Source organism: Dendrobates tinctorius, unplaced genomic scaffold, assembly GCF_039654945.1.
Source record: "Dendrobates tinctorius isolate UK_male_01 unplaced genomic scaffold, ASM3965494v1 ptg000016l, whole genome shotgun sequence".
Taxonomy (NCBI): domain Eukaryota; kingdom Metazoa; phylum Chordata; class Amphibia; order Anura; family Dendrobatidae; genus Dendrobates; species Dendrobates tinctorius.
In genome coordinates, this window is record NW_027361684.1 from 4626871 (window position 1) to 4650881 (window position 24011).

At 43.4% G+C, this 24011-nt stretch overlaps 1 protein-coding gene across 1 annotated transcript in view; it reads left to right on the forward strand.

The window, feature by feature from the left end:
• The window catches only part of LOC141079164 (LHFPL tetraspan subfamily member 7 protein-like), a 240661-nt gene that overhangs the window by 87132 nt on the left and 129518 nt on the right, over positions 1–24011 (forward strand). Inside the window, exon 2 of the mRNA XM_073565281.1 lies at positions 3241–3379. Coding sequence (XP_073421382.1) covers positions 3241–3379 — 139 coding nt within the window. The remainder of the gene's footprint in view (positions 1–3240; positions 3380–24011) is intronic.

The following is a 24011-nucleotide window of genomic DNA, read 5'->3' on the forward strand; positions in this document are numbered from 1 at the left end:
CTACAAAAACAATTTTATCGAAGTATTAAATATTAAACAACAAACTGCATTAAAATATGTGGGGAGCCTAAAAAAATGTATGGGAATAAAGTATATGGTCAGTATTGTGCTCTATAATAGATCAAAGGGCTACGTGCATTGGACACATAGTATTAACAACCACAAGATATAATCATAAACCGGTAAAAAACTAGATTTATGATGTAAGCATGCCATATAAGAAGAGAGACTGACCAAAGAAATGGAAACCCCAGAACTCCAACGTACGTTACGCCGTAGCTTTCTCAAGGAGTCCCTTTACTGCAACATCCACTTATTTTGTAGGTTTTATTTGTTAGAATTCATTAAAAAACGAGTTGTGACTTATATTTCTAAAAAAAAAAAATTGTATAGGATATTTTAGGTATACAAGACGCTATGGGTGTAGAAGACAGCATATAATTAGGTATTGTGTGATTACTGTCCTCTAGTTATAAATTAATTTTATGGTGTACAGTTGCATCTACAATACGTTGTTTTACTATTTTTATTAATTGGTTCATGATTTTATCTCTCAAATATAACGGAATATTTTGTACAGTATTTCTGTAATCGGAGGTTTTATAGTACATGGGGTTTGGGTGACAAGCAAAGTCTATGCTAGCTCATTTCCAATGTTATGCAGCTTAGGGCTCGTATGCAAGAAAAGCGTGTTTTTATCTGATTTTCAGCTGTGTTTTTTTGTGCAAATGTCAGTTTCACCATCACTGTGGTATCCGTTTTGTTATATTCAAAATTAAACACTTTTTTTTTTTAAACTGCTACGTATATTAGACAGAAAAAAATGGATATCAATTGAATGGAATAATCTTTACATCCATGTGCTGTCCATTTGTTTCCACAGACGTCTTGAGATGAATGACAGAATTTGATTCCTAAATCTGATTCAAATCTGACATGTCTCAGTTTTTGTGGACACCTGAGCCTCAAAAAACGACTTGTGAACATACTCATAGAACAATGGGCACATGTTCTATCTACAGAAAGTAATACAATGGATAGAAAACATATGTGAAACAGTCATGTGAGTGGAGTCTTACTTTAATTTCAGAAGATGCTCATTTGGCTCAAATCATCATTATAGCATGCACTTACCTTCTTACATGTATACACATCCACTAGTTAGAGAACACAAAATGCAGTACAGAGAATGGGGGAAGAATAAAGCAGCAGCCTAAGCTATTAATAAGGAATGTGTGTGTTCAACCTGGAGGTTTACCAATAGCTACCATCCATCCTGGATTCGGTGAGTCTGTCCTTATTTAGGTGTCAGTCACGCTTTCCCACCATGTCAGGGCCTTGTCCCCATCTTCCAGTTACGCTCTTCTCTGTGCAATGTCTTCAATGCTCCATGGCTCCCAACTCTGCTTCTCCAAACGTCTCCATAAAGCCAAGTGACCGGATGGTCCCAACTTTGTTTCTCCGATTGTCTCCATGGAGTCAGGTGACCGGATGGTCGTAACCTTCTTTCTTCGAACATCTCCATAGAGCCAGGTGACTTTTTGGTCCCAACCTGGCTTCTCCAAACTTCTCGATGGGGCCAGGCAAGCTGATTATCCTAACCTTGATACTCTAAATGTCTTTGAGGGCTCAGTGATGGACAGTGAAGCAGATCTGTATTCCTCCAACTTAGGTCATGGTCCCTTAAGCTGTAGAATCTCTCAAATCCGTATCCCTCAGGTTGGAGCCATGGTGTCCTGGATGCTATTCTGTAGAGTCTCTTTGCAGCAACATAAAGGTCCCATTTTATAATCACATGTATCCACAGGTCAGGGGAAAGGTGGAATGAGGTAAAATCTCATTGTTTGCATATTTAATCAATCTGCATAGTTTGTCCTTCACTATTGGCAGTTTAGCAAGCTACATAGTAACATACCGTAGTTAGCAAGGCCGAAAAAAGACATTTGTCCATCCGGTTCAGCCTATATTCCTATATATACAGTACATGTACTTATATAATGGGTAATCAACATATTAGCAAACATTGATCAGTGACCCTGCGTCCCTGTTCTCCTAGGATAGCAGCACAATAAACTGTAGGAGCTGATATAATAGGTAAACATCAGTCATTCAACAATACAATTGACAAACATCAATTCAATCTACAACAAGAGACAATGTTCAGACTCACATGAACAATATTCTATGTCTCCTGTCATACTGAATATTGTCTGGCCTAATTAAGAATAAATGCTGTGTCGTCAAAATTTGCAGCAGCACTCAGCATTTGGTCCCTCTTTCAGTTGGGAGGTATGGTGTACCTTTCGGTTCTTGAGTCTCCCAAATTCCTACTTAGTATACTTATCACTTAGGCAACTTGTAACGGGGCCTAGGGAATCTCAGGCACTAGAGCCAGGGTGTAATTGTCTCCTTTTCCTGCCTTATAGCTATGCCTCAGAGGTCACATAGGCCAACACTGCTTTCTCGCATATCATATTATGATCATTTGGAAAAAGAATGAACAGAGTTACCTAATTTTTTTCCTATTTTTGGGAAGGCGTCTTACTTTTCTATAACTGTCAGAAAATTAAAAATATTTAATAATGATTTATTGTCTGATGAAAGAAACTGGAAATGACCTAATTTTTAAAAGCATTAATGCTCGCTGCTCACATCAGAGATGAGAAGTGACGTTCCGACACCGACTAGTCGTGAGGTCCTGACATCACAGGCACCACTTACTTCCGATGTGAAAGTGAGTGGTGCCCCTTTCAGATTTGCCCAGGCCTTACGATGGTGGCCCAGACCCAGTAAGTAAATTAGGTCTACTTTCTGTGCTATTCTTGCCGTCATAAGTGATGAATGTGAACAGTGCCTTGCATTTCTTCAGAGTGGAGATAATTGACAAATAGGTGTAAGTTGCAGCCACTGACAGGCTAGGATGTAGTATGTGACTAGTTGGTTTTGCTCCGCCATCTCTCTTCTCGTGTCATTGGGGAACAGGTTGTAGGTTCATCACATACAAGAAGCTTTCGTGTTGATAAGCTTGCCGTATGTTGCATCAGGCATTCATTGATGTCAACACTGTCATAGAAGTGGAGATTGAGACAAGCCGCACATGTGCTGCCGAGTACAGAGGATATTGCACATACATCTCACCTAACGCTCGCTCATCAGATGTAACGTCTTGAATACTCTATATCCACTGCATTAATGTGACTTACTAATGAAATCTCGGCGCTCTCTTCTTTGTCATTCCAGACAAGCGCTGTTCTCTGCTGCGGAGGTTGTGCGCTCCTGGTTATGAGCTGTCTGCTCGCCATCGTGACCTTGTTTCTTCCCAGCAGCTTGTGTGAAAGAAGGCTATGTACGCTCGCAGGATACATGCAGACAGCCGCAGGTAACCACCTGACTGATGCCAAAAAAAAAAGAAAAAATATCTCAATGTGAACGATTTAATTTATTTTTCACAAGTAGGCACACAATATCTCTGAAGCTGAAGTGTGATGACATGATGCACTGGGACTTGTAGTCCCCCTAACACTTGGCACACTACTATGGAGGAATGGCTTTGCTTTTTATACTTTGTTCAGATTGTTTCCATATTTCATATAATCAAAATTCCCCAACAAAAGCACGCATCTTGTAGACTGACAAGATTTCAACAGCCACCATCTTATCTGAGAATATTCCCTATTCTTGACTCCTACAGATCCTCTTTAACTACGATAGTTTAAATGTGTTGCGAAAAATAATTTTAGTTTAGGGTGAATTTCATGGCCTAAGTAAATTACAAACATTGCGAACATGGGGGACAGATGTCAGAATAGAAGTTAAAGTTGTGTAAAGTTAGTTAAAGAGAATCTGTCAGCATGTTTTTCTATGTAATCTGAGAGCAACATAATATGGAGCATGAGACCATGATTTCGAAGATGTGTCACTTACTGGGCTGCATGTTGTAGTTTCAATACCATAAGTGTTTTATCAGCAGGAGATTATCACTAGAGGACTAGGTGTCTCGTGCTTCCTGGTCCAACTCTGACCCCAGCTTCCTGTTACTACACAGTGTACACAGAAAGCTGCTAATCAGTGGTGTGGTCGGGGTTATACAGACATCAGCATTCAGAGCTCTGCTAGATCTGCAGCAGAGAAAACTGTGATTGTATAAAATGACAAAATGCAGACCAGCAAGCGACACATCGCTGGAATCAAGGTCTCAGCCCCTACATCATGCCGCTCTCAGAATTAACAGATTCCCTTTAAGTTAAATAGTGCAATAGATTTTCAAATTGGATTACATGTTTACTTAAAATGTATGTCCAAAAACTACAAGAAAGTTGATGATTGGCACTGCTCAGAATGTGAAGATCCCCTAAAGAGCAGAAATGCCCATTTAATGTAAATTAGTATAAACCTCCCACTCACAGATGAGCCTTAAGGTACTGTCACACTTAGCGATGTACCAGCGATCCCGACCAGCGATATGACGCGGTCAGGATCGCTGGTACATCGCTAAGTGGTCGCTAGTGAGCTGCCACACAGGCAGATCTCACCAGCGACATCGCTGGGGACGGGGGTCGCTACTTACCTGTCACACTAGGCGATCCTGCGTCCTCCCGCCCGGCTCCACGCGTCGCTCGCCTTCACAGCAGGAAGCGCCGCAGGAAGCTGACGACGAGAAACAGTCCTGGACGTTCTCGCGCGATCAGCGATAACCAGCGGGGGAGCGGTCGTAGGTAAGTATCAGACACAGCGATATCGCTAGCAATATCGCTATAACGTCACTAGTTATAGCGATATTGCTAGCAATATCTCTTAGTGTGACAGGCCCTTAAAAAGCCAGGTCTGTTAGTAAGGATATAAGATTACAAGGCCCAGGTCACAACCTGCATTTTGGTGCAGTATTTTCTACTAGAACTAAAAAAGACTAGAAAAAAAAGATTAGCGGAGAAAACTTTCATTTATACTTTTCTCCCATGCCATCAAATCCAAGAATGCTTTGGGCATAAAACAACAAACTATGTGCAGTAAGAACTTTGACATTGTCATGTTCACACAAGTGCAGTTTTAGCCAAAACAACGAATGAATAAGTTTCGTACAACGCTGCCACAGATCTATCTTAGATTTTTTCCTTCAATTTGCTAAAAGTTAAAAATCTGCAGAAAATCTGACGATGTGAAACTCTACTGTATGCTCTGGAATCATGCATATTTTTGTTCCACCATATGGGAATGGCTTTTTGTAAAATGCAGCAAAATACTGATTTTTTTTTTTTGTAGAACTTTAGTGCGACTGTTATGGAAATATATATGTATTTCCTCTAGATCTCACTTGCCTGCTATAGGCTATACACTGCTATATACTCATGTATTCTTATATAGCCATATGCACCTAGATACATATTCACAGTTTGAACTTTATAATCAGTGGCTAAAGATGACCTAACCCCATGAAGCCTGTCTGGACAACCAACGTGATAGCATTGTCTTGTGACATGTCTCCTAGACATACAGAAGAGGAAGTTAGGCCAGATGGTCCAGCCGATATTGGAGTCTTGCTGACATTGCAAGACTCCGGACAGTAAATCATGTGGTGTCTAAGTAACCCCAGGTCGGACATCCATATATGTTCGTGTATTTAAACTGACCAATTAGATAAGAAGTTCAGCCTTTATGTTAATGAGTAACCACTCCTTTGTACGAACTGATAAAAAACCATGTATATTTCAATAAACCAGCAGAGTTCTGCTGGAATGGATTGCTGCTAACCAGGTGTGGCGTCTTTCCTTCCTTGAGCGCTCAATAAGACTCTGTCTAATTAGGACAGGCCACAGCACGCACAAGGGTGTATCTACCTAATCAAAAATCCAACCATGACACGACCTATTGGAAGTAGCAATCCTAAAAGTCAATATCGACACTTTAACGAGCCTTGCCACATGACTTAGGATAAACGCCAAACCAGAATCTCAATTTGAAGACACTGTGTTTCAGGATGTTGCTCCTCATCAGTGTAACATATGTGATCTGATTCGTCTGTATGAGAGGCTTCTGCCTGGGATCTAACGGACGCCTTTTCTCCTTGTGGAAAGTGATATGCCTGTCTGACATACCAGTATATGGAGGCTTACAGGCTCTTCTGGGAAATTAAATATGCAAATTGTCTCTTCAGAGAAGAAGAGAACTTAAACTCTTTTTCTACCTATTGGAAGTTGCAATTCTAAAAGTCAATATTGAACCTTTAGGGTATGTGCACACGCTGCGAATTGGGGTGCGGATTTGGCCGCGCAGATTTTGTAAAATCCGCAGGTAAATCTGCAGGTCAAAAGACCTGCGGTTTTACCTGCGGATTGCTCTGCGGTTTTGCCCTGCGGTTTTTCATCTCCACAATGGAGGAGATGGCAAACCACTGCGGAATCCGCAGAAAGAATTAACATGTCAATTCTTTCTGTGGTTTAGAAACTGCAGGAAAACCGCACGGAAAAATCCGCACCGTCTGCACTGCGGTTTTTAATATCCATAGGATATTATGGTACTGTACACCGCAGCAAAAACTGCTGCGGACCCGCAGCGGCCAAATCCACTGCGGAACCGCAGCAGAATCTGCAGCGTGTGCGCACACCCTTAACAAGCCTTGTCACATGACTTAGGATAAAAGCCAAACCAGAATCTCAGTTTGCAAACGCAGTTTTTCGAGGTTTTGCTAATCTCCAGTGCAAAGCATGAGATCTGATTTAGCTGTAAGAGAGGCTTCTGACTGAGTTCAAGTCCTCTTCCTCTCTGAAGGGGCCATTTGCATATTTAATTTCCAAGAGAAGCATTGCTCATGGCTTGTAAGTCTCTTTAATCTGACATGCCAGGCCTGTCACTCTCCACAAGAAGAAATATTATCGCTTACATCCATGTGACGTCCATCAGTTTCCTTGGTAAATAATTGCAATATAACTGTAAAAATTGCATTCTGTACAAATAATCTGATTTTTTTTTGTGCACCTATACACTTGGATAAGCACTTTTCATCTGAAATATGGAGAATGAAGAGAATAGTTCATGCTGCGATGTGTTTTCACATTGACACTCAGTCCGTGTGTAAACCTGTCACTTGTGCAGCCCTATTCAATGAAATTGGCCCTAGTGGTATCCGATTTAATGCATATGTAGGTGTAAAACATTTGTCTAAACCAGGCCTACAGTATGGAGTATGGTGGGGCAGGGATCCTGTGACCCATTACACAGGAGGCTATGGCTCCCTGCTCCACCACAGGATCCTACTAGATCAGTGTCAAGTTCACGTCAATACAGTTGAAAGTGGCACTTCCCAAGAAATCAAGGGCATAAGGCGAGAAGTCCGAGGCATCTGCACTGCCCTTGATTTTCGGTGCTCACAATGTCACTGCTACTTACGTAAAAAAAAACGCACTAAAAATCCATGTAATCTGCGCATGACTGTATCAGTAGAGGTATAAATGTTATGTAGTTTGTTAGGTACATGCCATATTATACTGTTATTTCAGTCATCTACCCCCTTACGGCTCTTTCCCACCTAGGCATACACTCATATTTCTGCAGACTCTCCAACCAGACTGTGCCAATACGTCTGTCCTCCAAATGATCTCTTACTGGACCCAAGCATTTCCCGGATATTAAGGACTTAACAGCCTGCCAAGCGGAGTGTGCCAGATCTTGGGTCTTGCTGATTCTGGCACTCTTTCACTTCACTGAAGCAAATGAGACACGTCTTGGAATATATGAGTGTAGCACTTTGCGTTTTTTTTTTTCTCGAAAAAATAGCTCATTACATATAAAAGAAAGACTGAGCACTTGAGTATCGACAGCGGAATATTTACTGGTGGTTTTGATCAGGATAATGGGTCAGACTCCACCGTTGGCTTTCAGAACGCTACGAGTACCGGATATTTGTGACCTTAAAAGCTCTAACACTAAGTAGCTCTGTAAATTACCATTTCCATTTGGTTAATGAGGGAGAAGATTATGGATGAATTGAGGTCAGAGCTTGTACATTGAGCCAGGGCCGGGAAATACAGAGCTAATACTCCACTGTACAATGGACTTGTTCTTAGTAATAGTATATAATTTAATAATTGGAAAAAAATAGCGGAATAATACATATATACATGGCAGTATACGTACTATGCAGAAATATTACAGTTCACATGACTCGTTTCTTTATCTAAAGCTTGCAGACCAGTAAGGTCTATGGCAACCCTGGAGGACAGACTGTGACTACTGATGTCAGCGGACCACGGCGCTTGTCACATTGTGTTTGATGGAACGACTTGACAGGCTGACAAAAATAAATTGTAAAATGACTATTCCTTCAAAGGAGCTGTAAAAAAATTAGAAATGACAGTAAAAATAGAAGGAAGCATTAAAAAAACCAACATAAAAATAGGTGCTACAGCGCTGTTTATCCTAACAATGAATTTGTAGATACCGTTAATTCGAGTATAAATTGATCGAATCCTGTTACGGCAATTAGTGTAGCAATTAGTGATATATTGTCCCTCCCCAGCATATTTTAAGATGCTCAGGATATGAGACACTTGGAGTTGAGTGCCGCTTCTTAGAGGTGGATGATATAAATTTCTCTCCACCTGCTACAAAACATGGAAACATTTAATTAAATGTCAGCGCTCATTAATATTATCAACATGTGGAAGCTTCAGTTCAACAATCTGCTTTTGTTACAGAAATGTACTGTATAGTAAGAAGGAGGCTGCAGAATCGCTCCGTTATGCCGCTGTCAATATGGACAGATCATTTCTCGGAAATCTCAATCCGGGGGAGATGATTGTGTCTGCAACATTGACAAATGATATATATATATACTCTATATATATACATATATATAAAGCCTTCAGGTCCATCCTACAAGGTGAATTATTATAGGCTCACCTACACACCGGATGTATCACTCCAACATAGGCCAATATGCCATACTAGGGGCGGACATGACACCGGTGCAACCTGTGCAACCACAGAGGACGCCAAGAAGCGAAGGGGACCCATTTCTACCAACAAATGTGGTGGAATTGTGCATCATGATGAACTATTGCACTACAAGGGGCCCATATACTAGTCACCAACAGGGGCCCTCTTCTGTATGTGTCATACAGTGCCTAATTTTGCTACATGCAGGGAATGGAGGGGCTAATGAGCAAATCACAGTATATGTCGGGGATTAGCACTGTCTATAGGACGTATTTATTTTTGCTGTTCAGCCATAATCACTTGTGGACATGCGCATGAAATTAGGCAGCCATCTTTTTGTAATCTGGCACCCCCTTGACATATTGAGTGGAGAGTCAGCTTTTTCTGATGGGTCATTCACCTGTAGATACCAGGCACCTAATCTGTAATAACATTTGTGGAACCTTTGAAGCTGTTAATTTACACAAAAATCCGTAGAAAAGAAGGGCCTTACTTCCCTCTTCTCTCACAAAACTGGGTTTGGTGCAAGGACCTGCCTAGTATATCCAAGAGCTATCCTCATTCCGGCTCTATGACTTGCTATCTGCTTTTTTTAAGTGTCTGGTTTCTCTTCATCAGCATTCTGCCAGCACTAAAGGAGCTGGAACTTCAATTCCCTCATTGCCCAGCATGCATTGCTCCTGCCTTTGTACAATGGTGTGCCTGCCCTGACCTGTATGCCTGTCTCTTTGTTATGGCTGTTATGCATGTACGGTAAGTTAAAGGCCAGGAACCTCAAAAACACCGGAGTATCACTCTGGACATGTCTGATCTGCTTACTGAACAGGACTGTTGCTTTACTGGAAGGAAAAAAATCTACAATACAGTATATAGAACGATTTTATTGAAGCCTCCTTCGGCTTCTTCTCTGTGCATGTAAATGGAAAAGTATTGCAAAAAAAAGACCAACAAAATCATTAACACAACAGCAAAACAGACCAACAAAGCAAGAAAAATGTAGATTTTTACACAAAATAGTCATCACGGCCCAGCACGTGTCCGAGGCTCAGGCAGACTCTGCTGATGGAGGAGAAGAAGCCGCGCACAATCTTCATCTCTGCTGGATTTTTCAGTAATACATTCCATAACGGAGTAATTATTAAAAAGTCTCCGTGCGTCACTAAATTTACAGGATTATCTTTAATGGCTCATAACCTATGCGATCATTGCACTGGAGTTCTTGTATGTTTTGACGGCATTTTATCAGTTGATACCACAGTCAGAGATGAAAAATACCCAGATTTTATACCGACTGTATACAGCTGCACCGAAGCAAAATTTCCAAGAGGGTGAACAGAGAAGCCTGTGAGGTCTCTGTAGTCACCTGGGCCAGGTGAAACTGTTTTACCTCTGCAGCACTCCTAAGGCTGCTTTTACACTTACTGTGTTTTTGCGGGCCTGTGGAGCCGCAAAAGCGGCCCGCAAAAATTCAAAGGTGCGCCGTGTGTCGTACGTCCATGGGGAGCCGTATTTGCGGCCGTGAAAAAAGATTGAGCGTGCTCGATCTTTTTCACAGAGTACGAACGTAGCCGCCATTGAAAGTTAATTGTGCCGCAAAAACAAACGGAAGTTTGTTTTTGCGGTGCACCGTGACTTCCGTTTTTGCGGAACGCCTTTTTTTTTCCAATACTATTTCGATAGTATTGGAGAAATTTAAAAGTGCGATCCGCAAGCTTTTTTGCAACCCGTTATTCCGGCAGATCGCAAAAACGGGCCGCAATAACGGACCGCAAAAAATGCGGTAAGTGTAAAAGTAGCCTTATACTTTAAGGCCACGTTCACATGTTCAGTATTTGGTGAGTATTTTACCTCAGTAGTTGGAAGCCAAAATCAGGAGAGGAACAATCAGAGGAAAAGTTTAATAGAAACACGTCACCACTTCTGTATTTATCACCCACTCCTGGTTTTGGCTTACAAATACTGAGGTAGAAAACTGACCAAATACTGACGTTGCCTCTGTATAGCACTACTTTTTTAACATTAGTAAGAAATATGAATCTACGCAGATTATGTGCAGCCACATATAATTTCCACCTCCCCCTGACACCCTTGCTAACCTGTAGGTGAAGTTCTCCTTGTACATTAAGTTGTTCTGATGAGACCACCACAGGACGGGAATTGCCATTTATGTAGTTTCCTAAAATTTGACATTAATAAAAATTAAAAAAATAAAAGTTCTCACTATGGCACATCGTTGACTTCTCGTCGCCTCTTCGGCGGGTGGATGCATCCGTATTTATTTTGGTTCATAAAAAATATTTCTTCAGGACTCTTTGTAGCCAAAACAATTGCCTTGTCCTTCTTTAGCATCGAGCACATCCTTGATATTTACGTGAAGCTCCCGATTTAGATAACGTCCCCTCCCAAAGGAAGATCCTGGATTTCCTTTCTGTGCAGTAAGTGATGGGTGAGGTCAGGACGGAGTGAGAGACCTTTTGTGTTTGCTCCGTCTTACCCACCAGCCTTGGAAGCGTAAACCACCCACTGTAATTACAGTACAGCAAAAAATAAAATAAGATTTGTTTTTTATTTTTACTTTATTTGACTTTTTTATGGTTCTCATTGTAATTTGACGTTTCTATTTTTAAGGCGAAGCAAAATATGTCAGACTATGGCATAGATGAGTTTGCCAATCTGAAGCCATATGATACCGCCCAACCTTGAAATCTAGAAAAGAAGATGTATTGCCTCAATTTTTGCTTTCTCTAAGGCTATGTTCACACGTTGCTTTTTTTTACTGCTTTTTTCTGCAGCCAAAACCTGGAGATGGGAACCGGTTTATTGAACCTGTCACCATGGGAAATACTACTTATCTGGAGACATACGTTTAATATCCAGATTCATAGCGTTTAAAATGCTGCATGGCCGCCTTTCTGAAAGTGCGGCTACCGAGAGCAAATTGAGTTATTTCTTACCAGGAAATGGAGCAATTACAGCTACCGCTCACAGACCCATTTATTATACTGTTATATATTAAAGCTAGCTGTGAATCAAATTGCCGAGGTGTGCTTATAGTGAGCGATGACTGTAGCCGCTCCGTTCACGCCTCCAAGGCTGAAAGTTGGCAGCTCCTGGGAGGAAGTAAGTCCTTTTTTCCTGGTAGCCGCACTTTTGCGCAGCTTTATAACACTGTATACTTACAGATTAACCCTGTATCTGCACTTAAGGAAACAGGTTTCTTTAATAAGTATTTCCAACATTTTAGGTTATGGGTACAGCAGTTTCGCTCCCATTTTCTTACCTATCCTGTGGATAAGTGATAAATGTCGACTGCAAGAAAACTCCATTAAGGAGGACCTGACACTTGCCATTAATATGTAACTTTTACCTGGTCTGCATAGGTTGATGTATGACCATTGGGACCTCCCTTGTATGAAAGCTTAACAGAGCTCATAAATCACTGCAAGCTTTTCTCTTTTTTTTCTGGACAGTGCCCCTGCTAACCTGTGCTGTTCCCCTGAATCTGGAATTGCTTTTTTTTTTAAATCTGCTCCTCTCCGTTCCTGAGATATGACCCCCTTTTCCATGCATAATAATCTAGTTTTGTTAGCCAAGTGGGCGTGATCCTCAAGAAGACAAGATGATGACCACACCCCCTTAGCTAACAAGATCAGATTTACATACAAGGAGGAGGAGTACATATCTTTGGAACAGAAAGGCACGGAAACAGAAGTAAACCAACGCCGGAATCGGAGGGATGGCGGCATTTAGACCTATTTATGACAAGTGACAGGCCATCATAGTGTAAGGAAACCTATCATTCGAGCCAGAGGTATGACCGTGAAGTTTTCTAACGTGAACGGTGCCAGCAGCCGCACAACACGGCATTATTTGCAAAAGACACAATGGGCGCCCGACAGCTCATTAAATTAAGCTGTGTAAGGACGGCGGCCTGGCAAGGCTCCTAGTGGGCAGCCTGCCTGCCATAGGTGAAATGTGTATTAGCCTTCAGTTGTACTTAAGCCTGCGCCTCTAACAAGCCATTCAGCACCGTAAACGGGATTGATGTATATGTTCTCCATGACTTGCAGGGAGCAATTTATATTAGAAGGACACTACGATGTGAGGAGACTTCTGAGCCGGGATGATAGTTCAATTATCTTAGTGCTTAACCCTTCCCGTGCTCAGCAGCGAAGAAGAAATGAAAACGGTGGAAAAACCATAATTTCATGCATGGCCTGCTCCTCCTATCCCAAGGGGCTGACTGACTTGACAGTGATGCTAGCACTTCTTGTAAATGCATCGTTCCTACTGGGACCTTTCTGGGAGCGTTAATACCATAGCAATGTTCTCATGATCTATGGAAGGAAGATTTCCCTCCCAGTGGTTCCTCCGCTGTTTCCTCTGCACACCTCAGGTACCTGATTATCTTCTGAAGCTAAATGGAGCGTGGCTTATAACTGAATTTCATGCCTCCTGAAACAATTCTGTCCCTTTTATTGACTCATCCTTGTGCAGAAGATACAGTAGAGACAGATAGGTTACTCCATGTTCAGTGCCAGCTTCACCTCTATTGGCTTTTTAGTGGAAGTTCGGTGTTCCTTGTAGTTTATTTTGCTTCATGATTTCCATTCAGTGTTTATTGTTGTTTGTTTTCTTCTATATAAGCCATTATGGTATTTTGCTAAAATATGCCAACACTTAATGATCGGTAGATGTATGACCATTGTCATGTCCCTTGTATGCATTCTTGGACTGGCCCACAGGATAACAGGAGAATCCTCCGTTGGGCCACATGTGCAAGAGTTGGCCACTACCCTCTTATATGAGCAGTACTTGGCACAATATACTTGAGTCACTATGTACAGACAGAGGCAGCCTCGTATTAATTTACCAATATACCCAGTTGATTATTACATACATTTGTGATTGAGGATAATGTCAAATTTGCATGTATTTGAAAGGTGGGGCCCTATAGTTGGTTACTGGTGGGCCCTTGACACCCCAGTCCGACACTGCTTGTATGAAGGGTTAAAAAAGCTCGTAAAGCGCTGGAAGCTTTTGTTTTGTTTTTTTTCTGGACAGTACCCCTTTTAATCTGGAAAAATTGCAGCTCAGGCCTATTCAGATATATGGGGCAATGTTGCACTGTTTGGCACATCTACGATTCCATACAAAGGCTCTAAATAGATGTACAGGGTGGGTCACCTAAGTAAAATGGGAATGGTTGGTGATATCAACTTCCTGTTTTTGGCACATTAGCATATGGGAGGGGGGAAACATTTCAAGATGGGTGGTGACCATGGCGGCATTTTTTAAGTCGGCCATTTTGAATCCAACTTTATTTTTTCCAATGGGAAGAGGGTCATGTGACACATCAAACTTATTGAGAATTTCACAAGAAAAACAATGGTGTGCTTGGTTTTAACGTAACTTTATTATTTCATTTATTGAACCTGAGGACACAAAGAATGTACAACATACACAATGGCTTATGAGAACAAGCATTATACATAGCACACGTGTTTCCGTCCATTGTAAAATATAATGCAGAGAAATTGCACACTCTTATAAACAAGGTAATATGTACCTATCCTTCTTCAAGCATACATAAAGGATAATTGCCTATACATTTTCCAGCATGTACTGTATTTCAATTCAATTTCACAAGCCTTGTCATACCATTCAGAAATAAAATCTAACTAAAATTCCTAAACTACAACTACCACTACATTAACTAATATCTACTATTTCCGCAGCCTGGTCTCCCGTATCGTATTATGTCGCATGTGATGTCTCAACCTTGCAAAGTGAGGTGAGAGGAATTCCACCTCCCCCAAATCTTTTCAAATTTACCCGGGCATCCCCTATTTTGGTATAACCTGCGCTCATATGGAACAATCGAATTTACCAACTCGATCCAAAATCTAAGGGAAGGACATGAACTCCCCATCCACCGCAATGCCAGCACCTTCCGTGCCATAAACAGCGTCTCGTGCAGGAAGACCCCAGTATAGCGATCTCAAGTCTCTTCCTCCCATACTCCAAACAAGCAGACCTATGGCTCTAGAGGGACAGTGGCCTGCACCAGGGATGTCAGTAGTGTAGTCACCTCTTTCCAGTAGTGTAGGATAGTGGGACATTGCCACACCATATGAATAAAATCAGCATCTGGCAAGTGACATCGTATACATTCTGATGATTGAAGCCGACCCATCCTAAAAAGTCGCAACGGAGTCAAATATGATTCATTTATTATATATAGTTGTATCATTCTGTTATTAATAGATGGTGATACTCCAGTCGGAGACTCTAGAATCTCCTCCCACTCCTCTCTTTGCGCATTAGGGATGAGCCGTTCCCACTTCCTCTCAATAGAGCTTATGGCCGATTCTGCCCCTACTGACAGCATGTATGTATACAAAGAGGATATGAGACCTTGGGGGCCCTGCGAATTAAGGATTCCTATCAGAGGTAAAGATGAAATAGTACGGTCCACACCCCCATCCCTCATATGTGATTGAAGAGCCGACCTCAGGGGCAGATAGCGAAAAAATTGAGATCTCGGAATATCGTGTGGCCTGTAATTGTTCAAAAGACTTTAAGATCCTCTGGTCATACAAATCTCCCAATGAAGAGACGCCATACTGAATCCAAAAAACGGCAGATGGGTGATTCAGTAAGCCCGGAAAATAGCTATTATTCCACAGGGGCATCTCAGCCATAACATCTTTAAAACCCAATTACGTTCTTAATTTGTCTCCATATTAATCGTGCCAGTCGGAGCAGGGGCAGCAGGTTTATATGTAAACCTGAATATTTACTGAATCTATCTATAAGGGATATCACCTGTGGCAAAGTTTCTTTCACATCATTCAAGAATATCACCATATCATCGGCATATAGGCCTATGGTATCTACCCGACCTGCTATATCTATGCCTTGGATGTTAGGGGAGGATCTTATACGCATTGCCAGTGCCTCAATCGCAAGGGCGAAGAGGGCCGGGGAAAGAGGGCAACCCTGACGAGTTCCCCTGTGTAATGCGAAGGACTCAGATATACAATTATTTATTATAATACGGGCCTTAGGTTTCATGTATAATACTTTGATCCATGTTATAAATTTATTGCCAAAGCCATACCTTTGCAAACATGCGGAGAGGAAAGGCCACTCCAGAGAGTCAAAAGCCTTGGCGGCATCTAACGATGCCAATGCCCATTTGTTGTCTGGCATTAGGGAGCTATATTGGACTATTGACTGAACTCTTCTGATGTTAATAGAAGTACTGTTACCAGCCATAAAGCCCGTTTGATCAGGATGTACAAGGTTCAATATAATTGAGTTCAGTCTAGTAGCTAGAATCTTGGTGAAAATTTTATTGTCCACATTTACTAACGAGATGGGACGATAGGGTCCACATTCCAAAGGGTCCTTCCCCTCTTTCCTAAGCACTATGATATTAGCCTCATAAAAGGACTCAGGCATAGAATTCCCTTACCAAATTCCCCGAAATACCTTCACTAGAAGTGGCGTCAATATATCCCGGCACTTCCGATATAATTCAATAGGGAACCCATCAGGTCCAGGGGCCTTCCCAGAAGCCATGTCTGTCATAGCATTTTCTATCTCCTCTGCGGTGAACACAGCGTCCATAAGGGCTCACTGCTCAGGATCTAATGTAGGGAATGATACATCTGACAAATAGTCTAAACACCCCGAAGTGTCAAAGTCACTTTTAGATTCATATCGTGACCTGTAGTAGTCCTGAAAACAGCCAAGAATCTCTTCAGTTGAAGACACCAATATACCGTCTGCCCCACGAATCTGTAATATTGTATTAGAGGTGTTATGTTGGCGCACCAGATAGGCCAAAAATTTACCTGTCTAATTCCCCAATTCGAAATAGGATTGACGAGTAAAAAATAGTTTACGCTTAGATTTAGTGTCCACGTGCTGAGTATATAACCTCTGGGCAACCAACCACTCAATCCTGTTCCCACTGGTTTGGTTAGCCCCATCAATTTTAACCAGAAAGGATTCAACTTCCAAGCTATCCCACTGTCCACTCGCCCATATTTGAGTTTTAGGATGACCGGACTATGGTCTGAGATCCCCTACTTCCATGCTCTATATCAGTCACCCGCATTGCCAGACCGCTAGAACCAAATATATAGTCTATGCGTGATAGAGAGCGTTTAGTGGATGAGTGGCAAGTATATTCCCTTAACTCAGGGTAACGCACACTCCACAAATCTAACCACCCGCCACCCTCCATAAATAATGACAACGGGGTTGTAGTCGATGGAGAGGACCCCCCAGTCACTCCATCATCCAGCCTTAATTTATCAAGGCTGTTGTTCATGAGCTGTCAGGAACACCGCACTGCACTTGCTCACTGTGCCAGTGCGGGTGTCCTGAGTACAAAGACAGTACTCACAGATACCTGTGGAGCAGGGCAGCAGCGGTGACTATGCGTGCTTCAGAGTATCAGGACCTGAAGCACATGACTGCTGGGGGCGTGGTCTAAGCTCCACAGATCTAGGAGCTGCAGGGAAACTCCTAGAAAGGTAACTACGGGGCAATGTTACCAAGGGGCATAGACAAACAGAAACCAGACAAAGCCAGGGTCAAAGCACCAGATAGCAATACAGTACCACGGGGTTTAGACAGAAAGGATAGTCAGGACGTAGCAATAGGTCAGAAAACCAGAACGGGCAATAGACGGTACAATAGGGACAAACTGTAACGGAGTAACGATAGCCAAGCCAGGAGGTCAGAACCGGAGAAGACAGTAGTACCAAAGCGAGAGACGGAGTACAGAGTGAGAGAACAGGCCGGGTCATACACGGGAATCAAACAAGCAACGCAGAATACACGCACACCAGGGGTCAGACACACCAGAACAACAGTATAGCTGACAGAGAACCCTGGTAAAGAGTGAGTATAAATACCCCTCCCAGATCCAGAAAGAGGCCACGAACACTTAACCCTGTGAGTGCAGGGCAAGAACCCTGTTCAAACCATGACATGACCATGTTAAAGTATCCCATACAAATAACATCCGCGTCTGGGTAATTAAGGGCAAAACTCATTGTCTTCTGCAGAATGGATATAAGAGCCGGGGGGGGGGGGGGGGTTATAAATGCATAAGACAACATATTTCCTGGTGTTTATCAATGCATGGATGAAAATAAAACGACCCTCAGGATCCCTCCGAGTCTCCCTTGCTTCCCATATGGCGTCTTTATGTACCAGCAGTGATACCCCTCTCGAGTAGCTGGTATGGAATGTATGGGCAGACCATTGTACCCAAGGCTTCTGCACGCACCGCGCTGTATCCCTAGTCAGGTGCGTCTCCACCAAGGCCACAATGTGAGGGCGATAATGTCTGACCTGTGAGAAAACCTTGATCTTTTTCCGAAGGATTTTTATACCCCTCACATTCCATGTCATACATATCAACTTAGACCCTATATTTTCCTCCGCTGAATATGGTGCATAATATTACCCGGGCAAAATTTAGAAACGCCACCTAGCGACTGAAATTGTTGTCGGCTGCGATTACTACCTAAAAAATACAAAAAACCACTATGGAAAAAAAACAAAGTGAATAAACAACAAACAACGCAGGAGCAGAGTCCTGTACTCCCGTCACGAAGCAAACAAGGGGATACCATCACTGAGCCCAGTGTCCGGTATTGTTGGTAACTTGGACGCTATCCAGCAAAGCTCCAATCAGCCGATTAATAGAAAAATACCAACTAGCAATAAATACGTTAGGATTCCTTTGCAGCAGACCCTTTGCGAGACCGTAGCCACTCTGCCACCTCCACTGGATCTGTGAAAAACAAAGAAGAACCCTCGTGACCACCCGGAGCCGGGCCGAGTAAATCATCGATATAATATTCCTCTCCCGTAGATGTCTCTTGACCTCTGTAAACTGCGCCCATTGTTTCTGAAGTTCCATTGAGAAGTCTGGGAAAATCGAGATCGTGGCATTGTTGAACTTGATAGGACTCTTTTGCCGCGCAAGATGCAGAGCCACGTCTCTATCCCTGCAGTTGAGGAGACGCGCCAGAAAAGGTCTAGGTGGGGCTCCAGGAGGAAGAGGCCTAGTAGGGACCCTGTAAGCCCTTTCCACCACAAAGATTGGGGAGAACTCATCTCCCAAAGTGGTTTTAAGCCAATCTTCTAGGAATTGCTCCGGATGTTGTCATTCCGAGCGCTCTGGCAGACCAATAATTCAGATGTTATTCCGACGCATTCTATTCTCCAGGTCATCCGCTTTTTGCCTCCAAGCGTTCATAGAGCCTACCACTTTCGTTAGTTTGGCTTCCATAGGTGTGATGGTGTCTTCTATCTGGGATACCCGCGTCTCCGCCTCCGTAATGCGGCCCTTCATAGCTTGCATGTCTTGTCGGAGGCGTCCCACTTCAGTGTGCACGTCCTCTATCTTCCCAGACAGAGACGTCCTGGTTAAGGAAATGGCCTGCATGAGTTGCTCAGACGCTTGCTTAAGGGTTAATTCCTCCTGCTCACTTTCCTCCCCACCCTCAGAGGGGCGGTTCTTACGCTGAGACTGTGAAGGATTATTTTTAAGTGATCTTGAGCTGTCAGCATGATCTACTCTGGCATATTCCTTCAGCCTTTCAGCCGCTGTTCCAGACCCCTTGGAACGACTCATTGCAGTAGCAGTAGGGCACAGCCGGATATCAGAAACGGTGCACTCTGGAGTCCCTTAACCCAAGGCTATAGACAGAGAAAGTTTATCAAATGGTGGCTGCAGGGTGCCAGGAGCAGCACAAACCCGAAGTCACACAGGCAAACAATATCCAGCCCCAAGTAGCAGACAAGTGTCCTTATAGCCCGGGGAGAGATCCTCAGGACCCCACAGGGACAGCAGTCAGAGGGATCCAAGTCCCACAGTAATGGCGCCGGCAGGCAGGTAATTATAGCAGAGAGGGGGACGCGGGGCCCAATCTTTCAGGGCACACACCGCTCGTCCCTCACAAGTGTTCAGGGTGCCTGCTAACCTTCCTCCAGCGCTACAGCAAGGGGTCTGGCGCCGCGTCTCCACAGTCAGAGCGCGCACCTCCAAGATGGCTGCCGTCCCGTGCAGGCCCCGCCGGCCGCTCCGGTCCTCACCGCCACAAGCCCTCAGGCGTCCAGCCCCGCTCTCCCACGGGGGCCCAGGAGTGTCCCAGAGTCCGGAGGGGTCAGAAAATCCGCAGTTATACCGCGGAGGTAAGGGTCTGCTGGCCGGATAATCACAGGATGGCAGGAGCTCTTGCTAAGTGCGTCCTCTCTCACCGCTACATGGCCACGCCCCCCAGCTTTATTCTTTCATGATCTATTTACAAGTATATGACCACTTATAAAATGTGTTCTAAGTGCTGCCCATTGTGTTGGATTGTCAATGCAACCCTCTTCTCCCACTCTTGACACACTGATATCAACACCGCAGAAGAATATACTATTATACTTTTCCTCTGATTGTTCCACTCCTGGTATTACAAATACTGATGTAGGATATGAAATATTGACCAAATATGGAATGTGTGAACATGGCCTAAGAGTATCATATTGGTACATTTTTAAAAACAAAAAATGTCTTTATCTTAGGCCTCATTCACACGTCCTTGTTTAAATACGTGCATGAAATAATAGTACCAGTGTTATCAGTGTTCTGCATCAGTGTTTGGTCCTTGTGTTTGTTTTTACCATCAGAGACATCAGTGTAATGGTCCGTGTGTCCGTTATTACCATCAGTGGGTCATCAGAGTATGGTCTGTGTGTCCGTTTTACCATCAGTTGGTCATCAGTGTATGGTCCGTGTGTCCGTTATTACCATCAGTGGGTCATCAGTGTATGGTGCGTGTGTCCGTTTTTACCATCAGTGGGTCATCAGTGTATGGTCTGTGTGTCCGTTTTAACATCAGTTGGTCATCAGTGTATGGTCCGTGTGTCCGTTATTACCATCAGTGGGTCATCAGTGTATGGTGCGTGTGTCTGTTTTACCATCAGTGGGTCATCAGTGTATGGTCCGTGTGTCTGTTTTACCATCAGTGGGTCATCAGTGTATGGTCTGTGTGTCTGTTTTTACCATCAGTGGGTCATCAGTGTATGGTGCGTGTGTCCGTTTTTACCATCAGTGGGTCATCAGTGTATGGTCTGTGTGTCTGTTTTACCATCAGTGGGTCATCAGTGTATGGTCCGTGTGTCCGTTTTACCATCAGTGGGTCATCAGTGTATGGTCTGTGTGTCTGTTTTTACCATCAGTGGGTCATCAGTGTATGGTGCGTGTGTCCGTTTTTACCATCAGTGGGTCATCAGTGTATGGTCTGTGTGTCTGTTTTTACCATCAGTGGGTCATCAGTGTATGGTCCGTGTGTCTGTTTTTACCATCAGTGGGTCATCAGTGTATGGTCCGTGTGTCTATTTTTACCATCAGTGTGTGGTCTGTGTGTCCATTTTTATCATCAGTGGGTCATCAGAGTATGGTCCGTGTGTCTGATTTTACCATCAGTGGGTCATCAGTGTGTGGTCAGTGTGTCTGTTTTTACCATCAGTGGGTCATCAGAGTATGGTCTGTGTGTCTGTTTTTACCATCAGTGGGTCATCAGTGTATGGTCCGTGTGTCTGTTTTACCATCAGTGGGTCATCAGTGTATGGTCTGTGTGTCTGTTTTACCATCAGTGGGTCATCAGTGTGTGGTCTGTGTGTCTGTTTTACCATCAGTGGGTCATCAGTGTATGGTCTGTGTGTCTGTTTTTACCATCAGTGTGTAGTCTGTGTGTCCATTTTTATCATCAGTGGGTCATCAGTGTATGGTCTGTGTGTCTGTTTTTACCATCAGTGGGTCATCAGTGTATGGTCTGTGTGTCTGTTTTACCATCAGTGGGTCATCAGTGTATGGTCTGTGTGTCTGTTTTTACCATCAGTGTGTAGTCTGTGTGTCCATTTTTATCATCAGTGGGTCATCAGTGTATGGTCTGTGTGTCTGTTTTTACCATCAGTGGGTCATCAGTGTATGGTCTGTGTGTCTGTTTTTACCATCAGTGGGTCATCAGTGTATGGTCTGTGTGTCTGTTTTACCATCAGTGGGTCATCAGTGTATGGTCTGTGTGTCTGTTTTTACCATCAGTGGGTCATCAGTGTATGGTCTGTGTGTCTGTTTTACCATCAGTGGGTCATCAGTGTATGGTCCGTGTGTCCGTTTTACCATCAGTGGGTCATCAGTGTATGGTCTGTGTGTCTGTTTTTACCATCAGTGGGTCATCAGTGTATGGTCTGTGTGTCTGTTTTACCATCAGTGGGTCATCAGTGTATGGTCCGTGTGTCCGTTTTACCATCAGTGGGTCATCAGTGTATGGTCTGTGTGTCTGTTTTTACCATCAGTGTGTGGTCCGTGTGTCTGTTTTTACCATCAGTGGGTCATCAGTGTATGGTCTGTGTGTCTGTTTTACCATCAGTGGGTCATCAGTGTATGGTCTGTGTGTCTGTTTTACCATCAGTGGGTCATCAGTGTATGGTCTGTGTGTCTGTTTTACCATCAGTGGGTCATCAGTGTATGGTCCGTGTGTCTGTTTTACCATCAGTGGGTCATCAGTGTATGGTCCGTGTGTCTGTTTTACCATCAGTGGGTCATCAGTGTATGGTCCGTGTGTCTGTTTTACCATCAGTGGGTCATCAGTGTATGGTCCGTGTGTCCGTTTTACCATCAGTGGGTCATCAGTGTATGGTCTGTGTGTCTGTTTTTACCATCAGTGTGTGGTCCGTGTGTCTGTTTTTACCATCAGTGGGTCATCAGTGTATGGTCTGTGTGTCTGTTTTACCATCAGTGGTTCATCAGTGTATGGTCTGTGTGTCTGTTTTACCATCAGTGGGTCATCAGTGTATGGTCTGTGTGTCTGTTTTACCATCAGTGGGTCATCAGTGTATGGTCCGTGTGTCTGTTTTACCATCAGTGGGTCATCAGTGTATGGTCCGTGTGTCTGTTTTACCATCAGTGGGTCATCAGTGTATGGTCCGTGTGTCTATTTTTACCATCAGTGGGTCATCAGAGTATGGTCCGTGTGTCCGATTTTACCATCAGTGGGTCATCAGTGTGTGGTCAGTGTGTCTGTTTTTACCATCAGTGGGTCATCAGTGTATGGTCTGTGTGTCTGTTTTACCATCAGTGGGTCATCAGTGTATGGTCCGTGTGTCTGTTTTACCATCAGTGGGTCATCAGTGTATGGTCCGTGTGTCTGTTTTACCATCAGTGGGTCATCAGTGTATGGTCCGTGTGTCTGTTTTTACCATCAGTGGGTCATCAGTGTATGGTCTGTGTGTCTGTTTTACCATCAGTGGGTCATCAGTGTATGGTCCGTGTGTCTGTTTTACCATCAGTGGGTCATCAGAGTATGGTCTGTGTGTCTGTTTTTACCATCAGTGGGTCATCAGTGTATGGTCCGTGTGTCTTTTTTACCATCAGTGGGTCATCAGTGTATGGTCTGTGTGTCTGTTTTACCATCAGTGGGTCATCAGTGTATGGTCCGTGTGTCTGTTTTACCATCAGTGGGTCATCAGTGTATGGTCCGTGTGTCTGTTTTACCATCAGTGGGTCATCAGTGTATGGTCTGTGTGTCTGTTTTACCATCAGTGGGTCATCAGTGTATGGTCTGTGTGTCTGTTTTACCATCAGTGGGTCATCAGAGTATGGTCCGTGTGTCTGTTTTTACCATCAGTGGGTCATCAGTGTATGGTCCGTGTGTCTATTTTTACCATCAGTGTGTGGTCTGTGTGTCCATTTTTATCATCAGTGGGTCATCAGAGTATGGTCCGTGTGTCCGATTTTACCATCAGTGGGTCATCAGTGTGTGGTCAGTGTGTCTGTTTTACCATCAGTGGGTCATCAGTGTATGGTCTGTGTGTCTGTTTTTACCATCAGTGGGTCATCAGTGTATGGTCCGTGTGTCCGATTTTACCATCAGTGGGTCATCAGTGTGTGGTCAGTGTGTCTGTTTTACCATCAGTGGGTCATCAGAGTATGGTCTGTGTGTCTGTTTTTACCATCAGTGGGTCATCAGTGTATGGTCCGTGTGTCTGTTTTACCA